General features: G+C 45.2%; 1 protein-coding gene across 1 annotated transcript in view; it reads right to left on the reverse strand.

Annotated features, from left to right (window-relative positions):
- The window catches only part of RMC1 (regulator of MON1-CCZ1), a 266,564-nt gene that overhangs the window by 151,548 nt on the left and 89,195 nt on the right, over nt 1–25,821 (reverse strand). Inside the window, exons 7-9 of the mRNA XM_078687420.1 lie at nt 20,503–20,603; nt 12,781–12,870; nt 7,896–8,001 (exon numbers count right to left, since the gene is read on the reverse strand). Coding sequence (XP_078543546.1) covers nt 7,896–8,001; nt 12,781–12,870; nt 20,503–20,603 — 297 coding nt within the window. The remainder of the gene's footprint in view (nt 1–7,895; nt 8,002–12,780; nt 12,871–20,502; nt 20,604–25,821) is intronic.

The raw sequence follows: 25,821 nt of genomic DNA on the forward strand, positions 1-25,821 counted from the left end.
TCCAGACATGAAGGTGTAATGTCTGGAGGTGGGGGTGTAGAACCTGCCCCTCCATCTGAGAGAGGAGGTCTGCCCTGTGAGGGAGACAGAGCGGCGGGTGAGAGAAGAGGTGGAGTAGGTCCGTGTACCACACCCTTCTTGGCCAATCCAGGGCGACCAAAATGACTTGGGCCCGGTCCTGGCGAATCTTCCTCAGAACCCGAGGAATCAAGGGTATGGTAGGAAATGCGTAAAGGAGTTGCGAGTCCCAACTCAACTGAAACGCGTCCCGCAGTGCTCCTTGCATCGGATACTGGAGACTGCAGAATGACAGCCAGTGAGCATTCTCGCGAGTGGCGAACAGGTCCACCTGAGGAGTCCCCCACATCTGAAAGATGTCGTGAACAACCTCTGGATGGAGCCTCCACTCGTGGTCGGCAGAGAACTGCCGACTGAGAACATCTGCACGTATGTTCAGAACTCCGGCCAGATGATTTGCCATTAGACAAATCTGGTGGTCCTGAACCCAGGACCAGAGCCGCAGAGCCTCTTTGCAGAGACACCGCGACCCTACTCCTTCCTGCTTGTTGATATACCACATCGCGGTCGTGTTGTCCGTCAGGACTTGAACCGACTGACCGCGAAGGGAAGGGAGGAAGGCCTTGAGCGCCAGACGTATCGCCCGCAACTCTAGAAGGTTGATGTGAAGCAACCTTTCCTCTGGAGACCAAAGACCCTTGACCTCCAGATCCCCCAGATGAGCACCCCACCCGAGAGTGGATGCATCCGTTATCACAGTGGCAACCGATGGAGGTAGTTGGAAAGGCTTTCCCTGAGACAGATTGCCTTCCACGCTCCACCATGACCGATCCGCTGCAGTTTCTCTGGAGATCCTCACAGACTCCCCGAGATCTCCGTTGTGCTGATACCACTGCCTGCGGAGGCACCACTGGAGTGCCCTCATGTGCCAGCGTGCATGGTTGACCAACAGAATGCAAGAAGCCATCAGACCGAGCAGACGAAGGACCTTCAGGACTGGAACGACCGATCCATTGTAGAATAAAGGAATCATCTCCTGTATGTCTCAAATCCTTTGAGGTGGAGGGAATGCACGACATACAGTAGTGTCCAGTACCGCACCTATGAACAGGTTGCGCTGGGAGGGCACCAGGTGAGACTTGGGTACATTTATCGAAAAACCCAACCTGTGCAACAACTGAGTTGTCTCCTGCAGATGAAGGAGCACCTTCTCTGGCGACTCTGCTTTGATCAGCCAGTCGTCCAGATACGGAAATACAGGTATTCCCGACCTTCTGAGATGTGCCGCCACCACTGCCATCACCTTGGTGAAAACTCGAGGCGCAGTAGTAAGTCCAAACGGAAGAACCGCAAACTGGTAGTGTTGCGATCCCACCGTAAAACGGAGATACTTCCTGTGCGACTTCAGGATGGGGATGTGAAAATACGCATCCTGCAAGTCGATCAACATCATCCAGTCTTCTTCCAACAGCGGCTGAAGAACCTGCGCAAGAGTGAGCATCTTGAACTTTTCTTGTTTCAGATACAAGTTCAAGATCCTGAGATCCAGGATTGGCCGAAGTCTGCCATCCTTTTTGGGGGGTAACTGTAAACACAACAATGATGGACAGAATGTGGATCAATGTCACACATTCACCCCAGTCAAAAGATCTGGGCCCAAATCCATCGTTTTTCCACTCCACACCACCCTGGGTTAGACAATGGCGATATGCAAATCAGCGCTGACCCTGTGCCCCATGGGAACAGTCCAGTCCGAACTACAAAAGCCATGTCCTTCCCAGAACGGAAACAAGCATCCGAGGACCGGCCCGGTTTCGAGGTAACACCTCTCATCAGCCCGGCTAGCTTGATTCCAGTGGTGTGGAGTGCCTGGGACTCACGTCTGAGCATCCCCAGTACACTTAGAGCGGTAACTGTAAACACAACAATGATGGACAGAATGTGGATCAATGTCACACATTCACCCCAGTCAAAAGATCTGGGCCCAAATCCATCGCTTTTCCACTCCACACCACCCTGGGTTAGACAATGGCGATATGCAAATCAGCGCTGACCCTGTGCCCCATGGGAACAGTCCAGTCCGAACTACAAAAGCCATGTCCTTCCCAGAACGGAAACAAGCATCCGAGGACCGGCCCGGTTTCGAGGTAACACCTCTCATCAGCCCGGCTAGCTTGATTCCAGTGGTGTGGAGTGCCTGGGACTCACGTCTGAGCATCCCCAGTACACTTAGAGCGGTAACTGTAAACACAACAATGATGGACAGAATGTGGATCAATGTCACACATTCACCCCAGTCAAAAGATCTGGGCCCAAATCCATCGTTTTTCCACTCCACACCACCCTGGGTTAGACAATGGCGATATGCAAATCAGCGCTGACCCTGTGCCCCATGGGAACAGTCCAGTCCGAACTACAAAAGCCATGTCCTTCCCAGAACGGAAACAAGCATCCGAGGACCGGCCCGGTTTCGAGGTAACACCTCTCATCAGCCCGGCTAGCTTGATTCCAGTGGTGTGGAGTGCCTGGGACTCACGTCTGAGCATCCCCAGTACACTTAGAGCGGTAACTGTAAACACAACAATGATGGACAGAATGTGGATCAATGTCACACATTCACCCCAGTCAAAAGATCTGGGCCCAAATCCATCGTTTTTCCACTCCACACCACCCTGGGTTAGACAATGGCGATATGCAAATCAGCGCTGACCCTGTGCCCCATGGGAACAGTCCAGTCCGAACTACAAAAGCCATGTCCTTCCCAGAACGGAAACAAGCATCCGAGGACCGGCCTGGTTTCGAGGTAACACCTCTCATCAGCCCGGCTAGCTTGATTCCAGTGGTGTGGAGTGCCTGGGACTCACGTCTGAGCATCCCCAGTACACTTAGAGCGGTAACTGTAAACACAACAATGATGGACAGAATGTGGATCAATGTCACACATTCACCCCAGTCAAAAGATCTGGGCCCAAATCCATCGTTTTTCCACTCCACACCACCCTGGGTTAGACAATGGCGATATGCAAATCAGCGCTGACCCTGTGCCCCATGGGAACAGTCCAGTCCGAACTACAAAAGCCATGTCCTTCCCAGAACGGAAACAAGCATCCGAGGACCGGCCTGGTTTCGAGGTAACACCTCTCATCAGCCCGGCTAGCTTGATTCCAGTGGTGTGGAGTGCCTGGGACTCACGTCTGAGCATCCCCAGTACACTTAGAGCGGTAACTGTAAACACAACAATGATGGACAGAATGTGGATCAATGTCACACATTCACCCCAGTCAAAAGATCTGGGCCCAAATCCATCGTTTTTCCACTCCACACCACCCTGGGTTAGACAATGGCGATATGCAAATCAGCGCTGACCCTGTGCCCCATGGGAACAGTCCAGTCCGAACTACAAAAGCCATGTCCTTCCCAGAACGGAAACAAGCATCCGAGGACCGGCCCGGTTTCGAGGTAACACCTCTCATCAGCCCGGCTAGCTTGATTCCAGTGGTGTGGAGTGCCTGGGACTCACGTCTGAGCATCCCCAGTACACTTAGAGCGGTAACTGTAAACACAACAATGATGGACAGAATGTGGATCAATGTCACACATTCACCCCAGTCAAAAGATCTGGGCCCAAATCCATCGTTTTTCCACTCCACACCACCCTGGGTTAGACAATGGCGGATCAGGAAATACCGGGAGTAGCACCCCTGACCCCTCTCCTGATCCGGAACCACCTCTATCGCACCCTTTCTGAACAGTGCCAGGACTTCTTCCTGCAGGAGAAGCTGGTGGTCCTTGAACAATAACCTTGGCAAGGAGGGTAATTGGGAGGGAACTCCTGGAAAGGAAGAGCATACCCATTTTCTACGAGATTGAGAACCCAAAGATCTGATGTAACCGATTCCCAATCCCATAGAAAATGAGTAAGCCGGCCCCCTACCGGACCCGCATGATCCGGAATGGCGGATCTAGGGCTGCTTTGCTGATGTAGGTGGGGGTGGGTAGTAGAGGAGGAAGTAGAGGAGGAAGAGGCCTGACGTCCACGTCCACGACCCTTCTGTCTACCTCTGTAAGACTTGTACAGAGGGTTCTGTTGCTGCTGTTGCTGCTGGCCTTGTTTGAAGGAACGAAAGGAGGACCTGCCAAAGCCTCTGAACATCCTGGTGGCTGTGCCTTTCGCTTGCAAGCCCAAAGACCTAGCCGTCGCCCGGCTATCTTTGAACCTTTCTAAAGCCGCATCCGCTTTCTTCCCAAAGAGGCCAACTCCGTCAAAAGGCAAATCCAAAAGAGTAGCCTGTACATCAGCGGAAAACTCCGAGGACTTTAGCCAAACAGCTCTTCTGGTAGCCACTGAAGAACCCATCTCTCTAGCCACAGAGTCTGCCGTGTCCATGCCACTCTGAATAACCTGGCGGGCTGCCGCCTGAGTGTCCAAAACAACCTCATTAAAGTTTTTCCTGTCTTCCTCCGGAAGCTTAGCTGACAATTGCTTGACCGAGTCCATTAAGGCATGCACATACCTTCCTAGTAAGCAAGTAGCATTTGTTGATTTTAAATCCATGCTACCTGAGAAAACCTTCTTAGCGGCTTGATCCAACTTCTTGGAGTCTTTATCTCCAGGAACCTGGGGAAAAGAGCCTGCTGATCTGTTCGCACAAGCGGCCTGCACCACCAGACTCTCCGGCGAAGGGTGAGATGACAAGAACTCAGGGTCTCCAGGAGCCACCCTATAACGCCTCGCCACCGATCTAGACACCGCAGGTGCAGACAAAGGCTTTTTCCAAACTTCTAGAATCGGCTCGGTCAGAGCCTCAGTGAATGGTAGAGTCGGCTCAATGACTGAAGAAGGCGAATGTAAAACTTCTGTAAGGATATTAGATTTGAACTCCACTGTTGGTAAAGTCAAGTTCAGCAACTCAGCAGCCTTTCTGATTACCATATGGTATGGCACTACATCCCTAGAGGGCGCATCCGAAACCACAGGCAACCCCATTCTGGAGAAAGTTCAAGACTGCTTGCACTATGTAGATCCTCAAAGCAATCCTCATGTTCCTGAAGCTCACCTTCCTCCACTTCAGGTTCCCCATACTCCTTCTCCTCCAAGAGACATTGGGCTCTACGCCTCGACCACTCCAGACGGATCGAAGTCGACGGATCCGGTAACGACTCAGACGGAGTCGGAGCCGGTGTCGAATGAGGAGCTGGAACAACAGGAGGCTGAGAAACAGGAACCGGTGTCGAGCCTCGATCCAAACTTCGAGGTCGCTCCGGAGCTGGCGAAAGCGTGCGCGGAGTCGATGACCTCGGCGGCGCCGTACCGATCCAAGAAGGATATGGAGTCGGCATAAAAGGCAGAAAGGGTGCCGGTGCATAAGCTTGGGGGACATCCAAGTTAAAAGACAAAGGACCCATGGGACCCGTAGGTGCTCCAGTGGGGTACATTGCCCTCGCATATACTCCAAACATAGCATTTAGGAAATGCGAAGGGTCCTGACCAGGACCAGGAAAGGAAGGGTATGAACCCATTGACGGCTCCGCAGGAGGTTGTTCCGGATTCGGTTCCTCCTGACCTTTTTGACCTTCCAGGTCATCCTCGGGAGTCGGTGACTGAGGAACCTCGACGACCTCCTCATGCTCCGAAGACTGTCCCGAAGCCGGATTCGGATCCGGCTCCGGTGTATGTTCTCGAGATCGCATCGGCGTGGCTCCACCAGCAGGAGACGGAGACACAAAATCCTTGTGATGTTTCCGAGAAGACCTCTTCTTCGAGTCCGATGACCCCGAAGGATGGTGAGAACTATGCTTCTTCCTCCTATGTTTTCTCTTCGAGGAACCCGAAGCATGCCCAGAAGCTGACTTCGACGCCGACTCCGATCTGGCCCTTGACCTCGATCTCGATCGTGACTTCGATCGCGACCTCGATCGCGACTTCGATCTTGACTTCGGCCTCGATCTGGAGTGTCTTGATCTTGATCTTGAAGATCTACCGGCTTCTTTACCTTTAATCTTGGCTAACAGAAGTTTAGCCTCCCGCTCTCGCAGAGCCTTCGGATTCATCTTTGAGCAGGATCGACAGCCCTTGACGTCATGATCCAACCCTAAACACCACAAGCAATCTTCGTGTGGATCGGTAATCAACATCATCCGGGCACACGAGCCACACTGCTTGAAACCCGTCTTCTTCGACGACATCCTCGACGAAGAACAGAAACAGTAACAGACAAAAAGCAACAAAGTCTCTATCTGTAACCACAGAAGATCCCTGAAACCGTTAGCGTTGACGACTCGGAAAAAAGGGAACTGTTGTCATCATGCCGACGCAGGCCTAATAAGGGGTCGGTGACGTCAGACGGAGTCGCGCGCGATGCTGCGTTCCTATGACGTTGTCCACGCCGGCGTGCTACGAAGAAAAATTCCGAACGTTGCTGACGCAAGGGGGATATTCACAAGGTGAGGAATCCACAAGGCAGATGTATCTATCAGAAATAGGGTTTGAGAGTCGATATTAGTAAGGGGCGTTTCAAGGGTGTTCCTTCCTAATAACGAGTCATAGTGGCATGTAGGAATGTTTTGCGACCGTAATGTGGTCACTAAACATTCATATTTTACCCACTCCATGAAGGAGGTGGTAACCTGTTCACAAACGGGAAGGGGTCCCAAAGGGACCACTTACCCTTTGTGAATGTGGGCACCAACATTTTTTAAGAGCAGACAGTGGTATCACGAACCATTGTCTACACTTAGATAATGAAAAGGTAGCTTTTCATTTTTATTTTTGAAATGCATTCTGTTTTCCTTTAAGGAAAAAGGGCTGCATTACAACTAAAATTTTATTTAAAAAGCAATCACAGACATGGTGGTCTGCAGGCCACCATCCCTGTGAGTGCAGACCATTCACAATGGGTTGAAAATCGCGACCTGCCCCATGAAAATTAATGAGGCAGGTCCCTTGCACCCATTTGGGAAACACAAATAGTGTTAAACACACTGTAGACCATTGCAGTTTAAAATTTCATAAAATCGAATTGCAAAAATTCACTATTAGGAAATCACAAACCGGTGATTTCGTACATCTGGCCCCTAGTTACTGGCTGCAGACAAGTTCAAGGGACACCAATGACTGGAAGAACTACAAGTTTGAAATCAGGAATCGAGCTTAGATGACACAATTTAAGTATTTGTCTCTGGGAACAGACTTGGTCCAGCAGGTCTAGATGTAGAAGCAGTAGTCCATATTAAAAGTAAAAACAATTACAACAATTTGGAAATGTAAGAAAACCTGAATACTAATCGCCTCTGATACTAGAGTATCATGAGACATGCTGCCTTAAGATGTTTGGAATCACAAATGTACACAATTTCAATAATCCATATGTACTAATCCTTACTCATAATTAGGTCTTTCAAGAACTGAAAGGTTCTATCGATTTGTGGAGAGAATAAATAATCAAATACAGTTCTACAGTTCAGAACTCAATTTTATATTTATTACTAACAATTCATTTGATTTTCGTTTGATAAAAATCTTCTATGAGAAACTTACTATGCAAACAATTGTTTTGTAGCTTCAGGGTTCATATCATGATGCCGGTTTCTGCCCTGCACCAGTGCAGAGGGGCACGCATGCATTAACTTGGAGAGTTTTCAAGTGAATGCATGAACTGCAAAGGCCAAAAAGAAGAGCACAGACTCCTACAGCATCATGATACGGTACCAGGTTGCAGATTGTTATAATTTAGATAAACAGCACATGTGCCTGTTCAAAGACATGCAGGCAAATTATTCTCTACAGCCAACAATCCACAACCTTTACATCTTGGAGCAAGAATGCAATTGAGGCTAACTGGAAGGAATAGGGAAAATGTTCTGCAAGCAAATCATACCTCAGTGTCTTGATGATGAACTACCACCAGGTTGTCCACCACATTCACCGCAAACTTCCCTGTTCGATTCAGCTTTAGTACATGCATCTTTTTACAAGAACCTTCCCTGTAGTAATAGTAAAAGATCACACTAAATGCTAACATCAAACCTTTATTTTTTACATTCATTATTTTCAGTGGAATGCCTGCAAAAGAAATGATCTATTAAAAGAAGTAGCTATTGCAATACGTAACATCATGTGAATGAGAATAGTGTCAATTAAGAGAATTTGTCGTGGAGTAGACAGATCCCGATGTGAGGTTTAAATGAAAAAGAAACTAACCACCAGCATGACCAGCAATTGGTCAAGAAATAAATCTTACAAAGCCAACAGGTTGTCTAATGTCACACATCACTTCAAAGTGACATGTGGCAATCTAAGAGAGATCTCAACAAGCATTGGCAAAGCAAATAGGTCTGGCATTGTCCACCAGGCTTTTGGCAATTCTTGTTTTGTTTTGTCATGGCTTTTGAAAACGTTTTGTTTGGGAAGCTGCCAGGCGTTTATCAATCAAAAAAAAAACCAATAAAAAAAAAAAAGAAACTAAAGGCAAAAACTACTGTTGTAATCTCTGGCCCTGAAAGGAACCACTTTGTGTGTGGACGTGCTCCTTGACAAAGCACTGCATGCAGTAACTCGTAGTGAAGTCAGTCAATGGCTGAAGTGGGATGAAGCAATGCCCCTTGATGCATGCTCGAGTGGGCCGGAGAAAAATGTGAATGACAAAACCAAAGACAAATGGATGAAATGTAACTGAGAAACGCTTTAAGTAACTAGGTCAGAAGGACTCGGCTAGCACAGACCCAAAAAGGCCAGCTGTTGTGCCATTGACTGCCAGCCTCTTGCCTTTGAGAAAGACGCAAAGAAGGAAAAAAGGAAAGAACACAGAAAAAATGCTGGAAACCAGTTCAGGATTGTGGGAGACTTAACTGCACAGGTGAACCACTCAGCGTCTGGTGCAGAGTGGTGCTGGGGGACGCGGATCCACCTTGAACCGGAATCTTTGTGGTAGGTTTCTTCTGGACTGGGCCGCTGTCTTCGGGAGACTGGAGTCTTTATTGAAGGCAACAGTCTTCCCAGGGGTTTTGGAGGTCGTTGTTGCAAGACAGGTCACAGGGTCATTGAAGCTCGAGACAGGCAGGTAGGGCTGGGGCCAAAGCAGTTGTTGGCTTCTTAGAACATCGCAGATCTGAGGCTCAGGTCTAGGGGAGCCCCCTAAATACTAAATTTAGGAGGCAGTTTAGGAGAGTAGCAGGTACAGCCAATGGGCACCTTAACTGGGGTGGCTACTGCCACCCACTTATGGGAGGGGGCATAGACCTAGCCCTGATTGGAGGGGAGCCCCCATCTTCAAGATGGCGGGGACTGAAAGTTGTGCTTCACCTTGTTTCCCCCCACCTTAAGGGTGGGTTGGCAGAGGTGAGCGCACATCCTTCCTTTTTGAATTTTCCAGCTGGTTTTCCTGCCCAAGGTGGGGGTGTAAACCAGGGGCTGCCACCTGCTGCTAGCAGCAGAGGCTGGGGGTTGCATTACAAAGGCAGCAGGCCTTTGAAGCTTCCCTCTTCGAGCACTAGCCCATACTGGGAGAGGAGGCAGATCATATCTGTCCAAGATATGCATTGTTTCTGGTCCCAGAGAGCAGGGGCTCTCTACTCTGGGGTCCTATAGTCAGTAAACCACCATGGGGTGCTCATGCAGATATGCCCTCACCTGGAGTATAGTGCACCCTGCCTTAGGGCTGTGAGGTCTGCTAGAGGGGTGACTTACCTATACTGTCATGCAGTGCTGGCTGGCCTGGCACCCAGGCAGGGTGCTGTGTCGACCTTATAGTTTTCCCCCTCACAGGGGCATGCAGGCTGCAAGGGCAGTGGCATAGTCCCAGTGAGGGGGGAGTCCCAAGGGACCCTCTTCAGCTTCCAAGCCATAGGTACCCAGGGTACCAGTTACTAGGGACTTGCAGGAGGCAGAAGTACCAATTGGAGATTTGTTTTAGGGGAGTACTGACACAGGTGGCCTGAATAGCAGGAACACTGTGCACCCCATTTGAAACCACATCAAAACCAGGCAAAAGTAGGGGGCTAACAATGCAAAAGAGGAGCTTTCTCACAAGGACTATCAACAAATGTGTTTTTGGGCTAGGTCCACACTGTGTCTAGAGCAGCAATAGCACAGAAATCAAAAGGCCTACGAAGATAATTCCAATGGTTCCGAAATCAAGTTTGCCTCTCGTTACCAGAAGAACAAGAAGTAGCTCCTTGACCAAGATCATCCTCTTTTTTAGGTTTAATTTCCTAATGTAAGCTGGACTGGGAAGGGCTCGTTCATTCTTGGTATCCCGTTCCATTGAGCTGTATTCATGCAGCTCTTCAGTCAGCGGGCCTTGAGCTTCTTTTACTGTGGACCAGGTGTGCTCCTCCCAGCAGGCACAGACCAGCTCCTAGAGAGGCAGATAGGCTCTCAGTTGCCCCCAAAGAGCAACTGCAGTAAGTTGACTCCACTGACGTCACAGACTTAGATCAGTTTGAAGGGAAAACCGCAACCATCAAGAGGGTTCACACACCTCATCTGAGGAGTTTCACCTAGGACAAGAGTAAACTACACTTGACGAAAGGAACGGGTTGGAATACTCAATTACCCACCAGGTACATATGTTTAGGGGAAAGAAACAGTAAGGGTGGACTTATACGCTATGCTGTTCAAGATGAAAATCACAAGCCTGACACAAAGGCGTCCACCAATTTAAGTGGCATGAACACTGGGTCCAAACGGACCCCACCATTAACCTGTCCACCTAAAACCCACACATCTCACAGACATACCATGAGATGCAGGCAGGGTTTCGAGCACACCACAGCACCGAGTTGGTTATGCTCTCGGTGCTGGATGATCTCAGAGGGATGGCTGACAGTAAAAAACTAAGCGCCCTGATACTTTTAGACCTGTCAGCGGCGTTTGATACGGTCAGCCATACCCTACTTTTGGACAGGTTGGCTGGGTTTGGGGACTCAGCCTATCAATGGCTGGAATCCTTTTTGTCCGGGAGAACCCAGAGGATTCAGTTGAGAGATGTGGTATCAGGAGTGGGAGAACTTACATGTGGTGTTCCCCAAGGCTCGGCCTTGTCTCCCCTCCTGTTTAACCTGTATTTACAACCACTAATAAATGCCCTGGCTGAGATGGGTTGCCGCGTGTTCAACTATGCTGACGACACTCAGTTGTTCTTGAGCATAGATGACACTGCACGGGCCCAGTCACAGGCACAGGAGGTACTCAGATACACAGTTAACTGGATGTCCAGGAACCTCCTGAAGATTAACCCCGAAAAAACTGAGGTGCTAATAGTTTCATCCACCTGTTCCCCCTGGAGTTACTTGTATTGGCCCCAGGAACTAGGTCCCACTCCTAAGCCAGCTGACTCGATCAAAAGCCTTGGCATTAAGATAGATAGTGCCCTCTCAATGGTCAGCCAGATCTCTACCGTAGTGGGAACGGTCTCATAAGACAATTGCGCAAATTAGTTCCGCTCCTTTCCCAGTCCATGCTTCGTACTGTAGTTTCTGCCACCATACTGTCGAGGCTGGACTATGGAAATGCGCTTTATTTGGGCTTAGCAAAGGTATTAACTAACAGACTGCAGGTGGTTTTGAATGATGCGGCAAGACTTATTTTTAAACTCCCAAGGAAATCACATGCCTCCCCACTGCTGCAGAGCCTTCATTGGCTGCCAGTGACGCAAAGGTCGGTTTTTAAAAGTCTCTGCATAGCCCACAAGTCCATCTATGGGCAAGCCCCTGCCTATATCAAAGAAAGGTTAGAGATCTATCGGCCTGAAAGAAGTCTAAGGTCCTCTGAGGCTCAACTGCTCGTGTGCCCCCGGTTCAGATTGGTTACAAAAGGTGGAAGATCTTTCTCGGTCTTGCTGCCTAGGATCTGGAATGAACTGCCTGAGGCTCTTCGCAAAGACGGAAACCTGCTCCGTTTTAGGAAAGCCCTAAAGACTATCTTATTCAGAGCAGCATTGAGCCCAGTATAGTTTCTACTCGTTCTCCTGTTGCTGACTAGGTTGTTATGTTTTGCGGTCAAAAGCGCCCTGAGACCTGCCGGTGATTTGGCGCTATACAAACTGACATTAACAATAACAATAACAACAATAACATACACCCTTGACACGAGTCCAAGACATAAGGAATGAAAGGGACTCATCCATCGCTCCCTTGCCAGGCAGGCACTGAACAAGAGAGAGATTGGAGGAATTCTTCTCAGAGGGGTACAGCTTAGAAAGAGGGTACACTTTGGGTGCACCCTATGATCAGAGAGCAGCTAATAAAGAACTGCTTTTCAAAGCTATGCAACAAGACATTCTCCTTAACAACGGTCATCAACCCAATAGTAAAACATGTTAATGAATCTATGATAACGTAAGCCTTCATGAGCAGGAACCATTGACACTTTTCACCTACATATGGATTCGTGGGAGGAACAATACAGATCAAGTGCCCTCATTTTTACTTCATTTAAAAACATCAGCATATGTTAAAACAGAATAAATTGTGTATAACAAAAATCACAGATAGTTCTTAATGTATAACAACACTAGTAGTAAAGGGAGTATGACAGAAAGACTTCCTAAATTTTTTAAAAAAAATAAAAGGTGAATTACCCTGGTGAGGCAGAAAAGGCACTTCTGAAGTCAGAAGGTGGCCTTTGTATGCTGGTAAAGCAAGAGAATCTATGAAGGCAGTATGTCTGCATAATATGCAATCAATAACTTCCATATATCTTTTTGCATTCAAACTTTTAATTGTGCTATTGCTAACATCTTACTGTTTTCTTTCAAGATGTACCTTGGCAGATGATATAGGACCACTTCGGCTCCATTGCTGTTTGGTGTTCTCCAGTGATGTCTTAAAAACAAGACAAACAGCTGCCCATATCTACAAAAAATGTTGTTGGTTATTACATAGATTTGGTGACAGGAACTCAGTTTTAGATGCTCACTAATGATAAAGACTGAACATGCATGATATAAAAAAACACAGTTATGATATATTAGAGGTATCTGCAAAAGAATAAATTATGCTCACCTGTAACATTTATATCCAAACTGCCATTAGCACTAACAATCTTGAGATACAACTACCGTTATAGAAAAGAGATCCAAAGAAATCACACAATGTTGGTTACAAGCATTTTTTTAATTTTCTACCCACACAATATTCTTGACACTGGCTCAGAGGCAAAAAGACCACCAGGAGTCACACGTGTCCCAAAAAAGAGGTGGCACACAAGGAGTACAGGGCCCCCATGGACCCGCTCACCTAAGGACCTCGGTCCCCCCTTTGAAGTGCATACTGGGTTCTGTCTGTACTGTGAAAGACAGAGCAGCTACCTCAAACAGCAGCCCTGACTTTCACTAATGTGCTGCCCTCAGTGCAGCTGCAAATTTGATTTGCTCTGGGAGCAGTGTATTATCAGTAAGAGTGCACTCTGTGCCTGTTCATGCCTGGCACACCTAGTTAAAGGTGCACCAAAGTCAAACAGGGACAGTGCGCTTTAAGTGCAATAAGGTCCCTGGGGCCATATTACATCAAATGGCTCAGGAGGGCAACAGATATTTTCACCCACTTTTTAGCCAGAAATGCTTGTGCGGCCCCTTCTGTAATACAGATAGTGCAAGTGCTATCTCAGAGGAGCGCTCACTTCATTTGCATCGGGCCTAGGCACATGCAAATGGAGAAAATACGTTGCCGCTGAGCCATAATATGTGGGCGCACTGACTGTGCCACAAAGAAATGGTGCAGTCAGTGTTTACCCAAAGAATAACTATGAAACTGGCGGAAAGAGGGTCCCGCGGACCACCCCTGATAGCATCTCTAGAGCAAGATTAATCTTCAGATGGGTAAACTAGCAGACCTCACAGAAGGAGAGAAGAACCATGCACGTTTAAATGGGAAGGGAGGTAATCATTGAATGAATAAATAAATATGTAACTTAGTAGGAAATCAAGATCTTAAGGAAGTATGGGAAGAGATGAGATGATATTGATTCTGGTGCTGGGTGAGTCAGCAGGAGGAAGGTAAAGCCCCTTCAGGTTCAATATTAGAGAGGGGATCACTGTCTTTAAGTGAGATAAGTTTTATAACCGGCCATGTGTGAGTAGCAAGTGACCTTTCTAACCACTTCTGAATGATTTGAGGGCACTTGCTAGTCTAATATCAATCGAAATGGCATTCCAAATGTTCGGTGTCTGGATGGTGAACAGGCAAGTTAGTGATGATCTATTTTTGAATCAAAGTATTTCCAGAGAGTTGAGTCTTGCATCCTTATGAATGCTGCATGCCATTTTGAAAAGTGCAAAAGGCTTCCAATGATAGCCATGTACTTTTAGTACTTGCGTTATGAGCTGATGTTTCTTTTCGTACAAGATGAGTCTTGCAGCAGCATGAAGTACCACTGCCCTTAGTGTAGCTATTCAAACAGCCAACAGACCCGTAAAGAGGAAGTTCCCAATGTCATGGTGGGCAACGGCAAATCCATTCACAACGATTTTTAATCTTCCTTTTGAATCAAAGGTTTCGTGGTCCGAAATAGTCTCAACTGGTGCATTTTACATCATGGATTTTAAACCAAAATCGGTATTCAATGTACTCTCCAATGTGATACCTACAGATGTTACATTAGTGCCAACGTCAGAGAAAAAGTTTTCGGATTGAATGTCTGAAAGAACTTTCGTTTCAGAGGGGTCAGTGTGAGCTCCCCATGTGCCATCCAAGACGTATTTGGTTGAAGCAGTTTTCAAGTGTAGAGCATGTACAGCGGAGTATTGTCATCGGACTGATGACAAGTGGTATGCAGAGCGGCCACAAGGTGCCCCAGGAGTTCCAGCGAGAAGTTGAAAGGAACAGGAGCCAATATAGATCCTTGTGGAGAGTACCATTTAATCATCTATGAGCAGTCTTTTAGATAGGATTTCCAAGTTTTTAAGGCACTGATCTCCTAGGTCCATCCTAGATTTCACGGAGTTACACAAGATGTTGTATCAAAATCTGATGAAGGATCTAGAGGGATGAGGAGGCAACTACCACCTGTCCCAACCTATTTTAAACGCAGTGGCCTTCCATGAAGCCAGACTGAAGTGAGTCAAGCATGAAGTTTACTTTCATGCACTCGTTTAGTTATTCTGCTATATCACGATTTCAGTGTTGTTTTATGGTGGGAGGGCAAAGATGGTACGGTAGATTTCATTTAACTCACGGTTCTATCTGGGGTCGCTTTCATTGGTAGAGCAGCTGTGGTGGCCCACTGAACCCTTTTTATTGCCGTATTTTACAGTTCAAACAGGGGGGCATTGACCCATTTCCATCCTTGCACTAAGGCCCATGACACATCAGCTATGAGACACTGGTGTCTATCTGGGACTTTGGAGAATAGGTCTGAGGAAACCTATTTTGGATTACTGTTGGGACTGTTCTTTGTGATAGCAATGAAGAAGGTTTGAGCACTGGGAAAGTATGTTGCCAAGGAAAGGAGTCTAAAGACTAATCAGATGATCTTGGTGGTGGCTACTGTTAGGAAGAAAATCCTCTGCATGGTTTTGTGAAGTTACACCGGCTTGCCCTTGTACGTTTCCTGGACAAACCTGGGTATTTTTAACCAGTGAGCTCCAATTCTATCACCTTCAAAGCCGTGCTTTGATACCAGCACATACCCAGAAAGTATCCCTTATGTGTGAGTGGAAACTACAATCCCAGCCTGGCTACGCTGTGATAGACTGAGGTGGCAGTGTGTTTATAGTCATGTAGACATGCCATTGTAACTGTACCCCTGTGGGGAGGCTGCCTACCGTCATTTCCCAGCAGAAGGGCCATTGAGTCCCCAATGATGGAGGTCCTTGGGGTATATCATTTTATTGTAAGACTGCTATCGCTATTGTTGTTACTGTCTAAAGCGTATCTAGATTGCTCAGTATTCATGCTCTATATACGACTGATGAAAATAACTCCTCATTATTTGCTCTTGTCTATCGTTTCAGTGTACTTTAAGACTGTTGTCACGGTTACTGTACCTCTGTAAAGCACATTTATACCTCTCAGTGCTCATGTACTATATAAAACTGTCAAATAAATATATCTACGAATGGGGCATGTATGAAGGATGTGTGTAGGGGTGGAGAAGTGCATGTGTATCTGGGTGTGTCTGTATTGTGACGGGAGCTAGAGTGCACTAACCTCCGTGTGTGAGCTTGGAAGGCCATTTCCATCCAAGACACAGCATCTGCATATACGCAATCTCCTTTTCTTCTCCCCTCAAAAATGGTGTACCTGGCAGATGGGGGTGGTAGCCATACCATACGTCCCCAGTTTTCTGTGTTGTGGCCATTTCCTACAGCCATGGTCTACAGACTTGGCCAATAAACAAAACAGCTCCAACTGGTCTCAGTGTGGCAAGCACAGCAGGAAGTCTTCAAATATGGTCCACAACATCCCGAAAAAAGGCTCTCCCAGGATTTGTTTTAGTGTAGGCAGAGATCACACAATTTAGCTTCTACAATAGAAAGTTGTCTTACCCACGCTTGAAACTCTTGAAAAGTGCAGTCGCTTGAATTGGCTCCTGCTGTCTGGCATATGACTTACACACCCGTATAAGGGAAGAGGAAGGTTAGGATAGAAATGGAACCTCTGGATAGTGCCATTCTGTCTCCAGACTGGGACTAGGTCTAGGAAAGTTGTGGAATCACTTTGCTGCTTGAGGAGAAAGAAAGACCCAGCTGCCTGCACAAGGAGAGGAAAGAGCAAGATCTGTCCTAATGACAGCTCAATAAACAGACTACTCAGGAGCCACGATTGCCCCAACCCAGTTCTCTAAAAAAGAAAGGCAAGGGACTACTTCATTACTTTCACCAGTCAAGCAGAGTGACCCAGCATCGACCCCAACCCTCTTCATATTTGTTGGGTGTCAGTACCTAATCTTGTCACTCGGAGACCAGGAAAAGTCAGTCTTCATCCCTCATCTCATCATCTACAGGAGGTTGTCCTGATTCCGAATCTGGAGCCGGTTGACCAATTAATGTAGCACTTCTGGCTCCTAAGATATTACTGGATTACATCACAAACACCCTTACCTTATGTTTGGGTTTTGTAATGTGCGTATCCGCCCCTAGACCGCAGCGTCCCTGGCGGCTCAGTAATGAAGGAGGCTGGTTAGGACTGTCACAGCGCTGAAATGCCCTGATCTTGGGGCAGCTACACGCTATACAAAACACAAGACCTGTAGCTTCTGGTATGGATTCTAAGCAGCAGACTGAAAGGGCAGCTATCCTATGAATAATGCTGTAAATTGAGAACCCTCTGCTACAATGTTTCCTTCCTGGACAGAGTTCACTTGCTCGGACCTAAATGGCTGGTACCTTGGGGGTAATGCTGCTGGAGCTCCAAAGGATTTGAAGATCTGAGAGTATGAAAATGTACTGTGGTGTGCTCACAAAACTTCATAAAGGGCTGTGATCACCCATAACCTGTCTGTACACGACAGAGGGTAAGCAAGGAGTGACAGACACTGCCACCCTAGTGGTGCCGCATTCTACCCAAGGACTGCTTCTAAACAAGTCTTGTTGGTCCTGTTTTAGGACCATGCCTAGGCTGCTGCTGAGGAAAAATGGAGTGTGGTGAGATGACTGGTTCATCTTTGTACATTGTGTATTAACAATGGAGTGCCCTTTGTGGGTGGGTACTATTCAGTAAAATAGTTTGAAGCAATCTCAACATAGTATAGGAAAATGTGTCTAAGGTAAATGAGAGCACCTCAAAATTGTTAAGGAATTTTGTGACTGGGTGTCCTGATAATCCTAAATGCTTAACGAAAGTGTGATAGAAAGCAGACAAACGCCTTGAAAGACTTGGAAGGAAAATACTCTTCATCAAAAGTTGCTCCACCAGACCAAAGAGGAGTTGGTCATATGGCATCTGCTTTATCACATATCAATTAGGTGTCTCCGGGGGTCACGCCACGGTTGTAAAGATAAGCCCCAAGATACTCATATCTTAAAACTTATTAGAAACACATATAGCATTTTCTCAGCTCCGCTGCATGATAAAATGCCATTCTAGATGCAGGAAAAATGAGATATCCTCATACGTTAGAGTTGAGGTCCATAGAACTACTTTCCTGCAGAGGGTCACTGCACCAACTTTATATTTCTTGTTGATATACAACTTATCAGGGTCATTTGTTACAACAGGGCTGTTATTCCACAAATTTTAATTAGGTAAGCATAAATGCAAAAATTAAGCGTAGCCAAGAGCTTAGAAAGAAGACTGGTTCACTGACTCTACAATATGGAATTGTGTTGAAACACAATTTGCCCCTAGACTAAAATTCACACACCAGGGGAAATATGACAAACAGTTGGTGGAACCACTGCTAAGCATACAGAAAACACCTGTATTTGCTTATAAATCAATTTAAGGGAAAATAAAGATTTTAACACATAAAAGCATAAATTCATAACACTCAAAAACAAGCAAACTAAGTTGGCATTTTTTTATCCTTCTGTTATACAGAATTGGAGCCCAAAGATTTCACTTCCAGTCCCAACTTCCAACTCGAAAAGAGGAGAACATTAATTTACTCCACTTATTGTGTAAATCAGACTGGGCAGGCCTAGGTATGCCACCAGTTTGGTGTGCATTGAACTTGTCCTGAATGCATCTAACCCTTGTCTGGGATGCTTGTTCACTAACCTATCTCTGCAAGTGTACATGAACAGCTTCGGCCAGATTCTTAATGGCAGGGTCAAGCATTCCAAGTAACCTATAAATAGACAGGTCTTTTTACACACATAATTTAATTCTGGATCGTTTCCAGCATTCTACAATGGTCGCAACACAACAAGTTGATTTCAAACTTGTGGCCCACCATTGAATATCTGATTAATGACACCATTTGTCGACATCCTACTTCACAGATCATTTTAGTGGCATTAGAATTGGCATTTGCTGCTGAAAATAGTTGGTCTTGGAACAGCCCTGCCAGCATCTCATAGAACCCAAAATTTGGATGCGTTGCTGGCATTGTTTTTGTCATGACATACTTCATGGCAGGTAAATTGAATGCTCATAAAAATATGTGCGCCTGAACCTCAAATCAGTGCAGTAACACAAGAAACATACATTTGCCACTGAATGATGAGGCAAACTGTTCCCACTTTGAAATACATATTTGAGAAGATTGCAAAAACATGTACTGTTCCATACTCGCAAACATCTCCGTCGTCTAACGCTGGCAATAGATTTAAAAGGAACTGCAGAAGCACCATAATTCAGATTTCTGCCCAAGAGAGAGCTAGATATTTCTGGTTTTCTTTGATTATCATTACTTCAACTACAGTATTTAGGTCTATGTATAAAAGTTATTTTATTTTTACAAAGTAAAGCACTAACTAGATATTTAATTATTAAGCGGTAATATGCTGTTTGTGTTCTTAATGTCTAAGGCTCATCACCTCCTTGAGTTAGCCATGCACTGCTCTGCATTGAGTCGAGCGCTGAAGAGGATTGAATTGATTTCAGACACTGATGGCTTCCTCTAAGGAGGTTGCACATTTTTCAGCAAATTATTATTAATGCCATGGGCTATGGAAAAAACTGTGGAAACAGGCTATAGGTTGCTCAGTAATAGCAGTTTCAGTCACTACAATTCATAAAAGTATAATCCAACAAGGGAAGTCGCCGAAAACTCAGCCATTAAGCATCAGCAGATTTATATTTTAGGACAACCATCAGACCCTTGACTTTATTATTGTAGAGGTATCACATTCCATAATTGAATCCTTCATGCTGCAATGACTGCTTTGAATTGGAGAGCACGGATGCAGTGGGAGCCGAATGTGAGACTTTACTGCAGACTGTAATATTTTAATAGTAATACCTGCCTCTTAGCTTTAATCACTTGTAAGTCCATAGTGTCATATTTGTATTTCTTAAACCCAAAATTCATTAAAGAGCAGGGAGTAATTGACCACGTTTATTGCATAATTAAAATAGCAAACATGTCCAAGTAACAAATACAGTTAATGGAAATTAGCTGGCCTGTCATGTGTTGATACCTACACTCCAACACAAAACTGCCCAGTGGTTTCTGTTTTTTTGTAGCAGTGTTTCTTTTTATCATCTAGAACTGATGTAAGTCGAGCCCAGAAATAAGTTAAACTATTAGGCATTCTGATGGTTTCAGTGTCAGTCATGTCGCAATTGTAAAGTATTCTAGTGCTCATTTGAGTCCAGGGAATGTCACTGACATGGGGTATCACTCAAATGTTAGTTTTCTTAATGATAAGAAATCATTTATGAATACTCATGCATACGATGTAAGGAACTCTGAATTGTTACACAGACAAAATGATAAAATTAAACAAGCCACAAATACTCCAATACTTTCAAAGATGCTTTTCTCACCATGCCACTATTGAATGCGGAGGAGTTACAAGGTAGTATCCTCCATAGTAAGAATATAAATAGGGCCAAATTAAGGATGTGTGTATGTATCTCTTGAATACAAAGTATACTTACATTGTTGCCATTGCAATATCTCTCTCAGAAAGTTTTAGTGGCTTTGGCACCGCTGTGGGCAATTCAATTTCAAATTTCGACAATTTTGACATTGTTCCACCCTGTGTGAAAAATATTTGATGTGTTTTTAAGTATAAATATTTAGTAACAACATTACAAAGATTATTTTACTTCAGATGTTCAGAGTATAGAAAAGTGGTGAATGTTTTTTAAAAACATTTTAAAACTTTTGACTTTGTGATCATGTTGAAATGTTGATGGTTGAAAACGTGCCACATCTGACAACCCAATCACAGTTAAGAACTTCTCTTCAAACTAAACAACCCAAACATGAGAGCAGAAATTACACCAACCATCTTACCAACCAAACTTGCAGACCAGAGCTGGAGAATTCATCAGAGTAATAAAGTTTTTTTTCTTCCAAAATGTTTCTATATTTACCTCATTGGGGACTAACTATGTTAGTCTTAGACCACTGACTCTGCCTTATACCCAACTGTGGTTAACTTTCCACATGGTAGTGGAACCGTAAACTACTATTTAAAATTTTCAAACCAAAGGACTCTGCAGCAAGGTACAAGCAGTATAGAACAATCCTCCCTCCTTCTGTCCTAGCATGCACCCTTGCTACTAACTTTTTTAATATAAAGCTAACTGTTGTGAGTGGTTTGATGGATGACAAAGCGGCAGGTGAGTGGGTTTTGAGGACAGAAGAACCTAGAAACATGTTTCTGTAGATGCTACATGTGTTAATAAAAATTGCTGTGATGTGTTCCATCGTTACTATATGCCAGAGCAAGCCCGTCTGCGCCCGTCCGCGCCAGACACGCGCCTAGCGCCATACCCCCTGCCCCTTTTAGTACCGAAAGGATCACCTATACCTCTGTTGAAATACGTAAGTGGAATCCAGGACACCTGACGACTTGCACCAAGCACAACCCAGAGGATCTCCATGACCAAATTGAAATTGGCTGTAGGGACTGTACATCTCCCGTACCGCTAATTAATAATAAAGTCAAGCATCTGACTGATGGCTCTACTAAACTTACTAATATATCTATCTCCCTTATTAATGCACGCTCCTTGGCTCGGCATAGGCAGGATATAGCCGATTTAATTGTGGACCACGCTATAGATATCCTTTTTGTAACTGAGACATGGATGGATGATTCATCCGAGCCCGACTTACAGGTAGCAGTACCTGACGGCTATAAGGTGTTTAGATGGGACAGACAGGGGGGAAAAAGAGGAGGAGGCTTGGCAATTGTTAGCCGTGATATTTTCTCGGTCAGAATTTCCCCTGTGCCATCGCCAGCATGCGAGGCATTACACTTTACCATCAACCTAAACCCTTCACATAACCTTAAAGGAGTGCTCATATATAGACCACCAGGTCCTCGCGCAGAGTTTCTTTCCTCTTTCACTTCTTGGATGGAACCCCTAGCCATCGAGGACTCCTTTATGGCACTGGGAGACCTAAACTTTAATTTAGACAAGACGGACGAGGTTGACACTCAAGCTCTTTTAGCTGAATGTCTCACACTGGGTTTAAACCAGCACATAAAGGCACCAACTCATGAAGCTGGACATACCCTGGATGCCATCTTCTCTAACATCAATGAGTTGGAGGTATCCAATATATTGCCGTTGACATGGACAGATCATCATGCCATACTGTGTCATCTACCGATTAAACGGACTAACCCTTTTAAACAGATCTCTTCTCAGAACAAATTTAGAGTGTGGAAGGATATCGATTACGATACCTTCAGGACATCCTTGTCTAACACTTGCCCGGAGATTCAGCCTAATCCTACTGAAGCAGTAGGTCAGTTTCTCAACTGGGTAGGCAACGCGGTTGAAAAGCATGCTCCACTAAAAACCATCTCGAAAAACAGAAAAGTGCCTTCAGCACCATGGTACTCAGAAACTCTCAGAAAACAAAAACAGACCTGTAGGAACCAGGAAAGAATTTGGCGAAAAACTTATGATAACATAAGTAAGGCCAAGTACAAAAATGAACTTACCACTTACAAAAAAATGATTCAGGAGGAAAAAAAGAATTATTTTGAGCAGCAAATTGAAAAATCAAAAAACTCAAGTCGACAACTGTTTGAAGTAGTCAAGACTTTGTCAGGGAAAGTGGTAGACCTGAGCCCTCCCCAATCACAGGAATTCTGCAATAACTTAGCAGGTTTCTTTTTCTCAAAAGTCAATGACATTTACTCCGATTTTTCGGTTATGTCATCTAATACCAACATACAACTTAAACAATTAAAAAATATCCCGGACTGCTCATTTGCTAAATTCAGGGACGTGACGAATGAAGAGATAAAAGATCTCATGAGACAGGTAAAAACTGGCTCATCCCTAGATCCTTGTCCCCCTAAAATTCTTATTCCAGTAAATGACTTGGTTAGTGAAGTCATCACTCCAATTTGTAACGCCATGTTCCAATCCGGGATTTTCCCGGACAAGTTAAAAAACACACTACTGAAACCCCTCCTCAAAAAGAGTGGTCTAGATAAAACAATCCTCAAAAATTATAGACCTATCGCCAGTTTGCCTTTCCTGGACAAAATAGTGGAGAAAGTTATGAACAGCCAACTAGCCGAGTATATTGAACATAACAACCTCCTGGACGAGTCCCAGTTCGGATTTCGCAAACTACATGGAACTGAGACCGCTCTTATAAAGGCGGCCGATGACATTAGAACCATCAGGGACCAAGGAGGAACAGCGATAATGGTCCTGCTGGATCTTTCGGCGTCCTTCGACACGGTCAATCATGCTATCTTGATTGACCGTGTCGAAGAAATGGGCATTCGCTCCATGGCCAAAGAGCTTCTGGCCTCTTTTCTGTCGAACAGAACGCAAGCAGTGACCTTGGGCAAATTTCAATCTACCGAGCTCGCCCTTCCATGTGGCGTTCCGCAAGGCTCATCCCTAAGTCCGACACTTTTTAACATCTATGTGTCGAACTTAGCTAGGGTAATCAAGAACTACCGGATGAGCCTTACCTCATACGCCAACGACACCCAATTGGTGATCGCAATTAAGAATGATGGTAAGGAAGTAGCTGCTAGCTTCCAGGAAGGCATGGTGGCCATCAAGGAATGGATGGCTGAGAATTGCTTACGTCTCAATTCAGAGAAAACGGAGGTAATGATCTTTGGAAAACTATCGCCACAATGGTCTAACACATGGTGGCCCACTCCGCTTGGAGCCCCCCCAGAACCTGTGCATAAGGTCAGGAATCTGGGAATTATTTTCGACGATAATCTCAATTTTACCAGCCATGCCAATCAGGTAGCGTCATCTGCCTTTTACAAGCTCAAGATCATCAGAAAAATCCTGCCCTATCTGCCTGAGAGTACAAGGAAAACAGTGGTGAGCTCCTTAGTACTCTCATCACTTGATTATTGCAACAGACTATTTGTAAATGCTCAGGCACGGGTGGTGGCCAAACTGCAGCTTATTCAAAATGCTGCCGCAAGGCTACTATCTGGCATTCCCAGATTTCAGTCCACCAAGCAAGCAATAAGAAACTACCACTGGTTAACGGTGAGAAATCGCATTAGATTCAAGACCTTGTGTCTCACCTTTAAAGCTCTCAAGGGTCATGGCCCAGCGTTTCTCAAACAGAAACTCTGTCACTACCTTCCGAAAAGATCTCTTCGATCTGAACAAAGACTTCTACTGGTAGTGCCTCGAACCAGGACGGTTAAATGGGGCGACAGATGTTTCATCAATTCCGCAGCCAAACTTTGGAACCTGCTTCCAATGGAAATAAAGTTGGCACCCTCGCTACTCCAATTCAGGAAACTGGTAAAAACTTGGTTATTTGACCAATAACTGTTCAGCTCAATATTTCCTAAGGTAGACACTTGCTTAATCAGAGATCGTTAGCTAAGTCATAGCGCCAAGACGCCCACGGGTATATGTGCGCTTTATAAATTTTTAAAATAAATAAACCACCCTGGCAGAGCATCAACATGTTCTAAAAACTGAGCAACACTAAAGTTTATTTGCCTTTATGAGGTGGTTTATCAATCTGCATGGCAGTGTTCTCAGGCTAAATAGTTCAGTTTAATCAATATTAATCAAACACGATACACTAATGGTAACATATTGTGAGTCACCTACTAAATCGGGACCTGCTCCAACCAAAAAAAGAGACCTGAGGCCAAGAATCAAAATCTAGATTTTCCCCAGACCGGACATCAGCAGATAACATGCATGTACAATACCAGAAAGGACTTAACCTGATATTGGAGGGAGTTCCTGATAAAGTGACACTGGCTAGTCATAGGGATGCAGATATTAAAATTACCTCAAGGGTAAACCAAATAATTTTATTAAAGGCACGTTAGGCAGGAATAAAAGAAAAGCTATCAGGATGCCCAGTAAGTGCTATGACTATAGCATCCCTTAAAACGCCAACAAGTTTCGACCTGTATGCTGCCTCTATGAGTTGAAGGCCTTCTTCAGGGTTAAGCAAGATCCCTACAGAATATGTGCATTTGCTCATGCAAAACAAGTCAAAGTTCTAGTTTATGAAGATTTTTGTACCTCTAAGGGTAATGAATTCAAAATTGATGAAATCGGGGGAAACATCACTTGAACCTCAGGTACAGACTTTCTACCAAACCATTATAGAGGGTGGGGAGGGGTCGATAATACTGTGCAATTCTCATTATAAAGGTATAACATAGTATATCCTATCTCTGTACTTGTGTAGGCGTAAGACTGTAAACTTGTATTGTTACATCTCAAGTGAGAGATAAGTTGCTGGGGAAACATTCATTCATCTCTCAATCAGTTGTGCCTGCAGAGGTTATATCTGTTTTTCGTAAATTGGCTTGAATCCCATAGTTGTTACATTGTTATATTTGTTATACCCAGCATATAAATGGATAGTCATCGTTCAAATACAAGTTCCTGACCTTGAAATCTATATTTATATATCTATAAATATATTTCTCTCAAAGTCACATATTAGTTGTTAAGCCAACGGTTTCGGAGACATTTTTGATGAAGCAAATCTTTGAACAAAATACTCCATACGAATATCAGCATGTATTCTCATATGGTGAGCAGACTTGGCTAATTTGGGGGGCTTTACCTACTGAATGTCCAGGGACAGTCTTCCACTTTTGAAACCCAAATTTGCAGGCTTCCTGCTCTGCTTGTCTGTGAGATGGTTTGCGATGGCTCAGGCGGGGGTGGAGGGGGAGGGGTGAATGACTCTTTAAAAAGAGCCATTTTCTGTGCAATGTTGACCACAGGCAAGAAAAAGGAAAGGGCATGTTTTACTCA

Source organism: Lissotriton helveticus, chromosome 4_1 (assembly GCF_964261635.1).
Source record: "Lissotriton helveticus chromosome 4_1, aLisHel1.1, whole genome shotgun sequence".
Classification (NCBI taxonomy): Eukaryota; Metazoa; Chordata; class Amphibia; order Caudata; family Salamandridae; genus Lissotriton; species Lissotriton helveticus.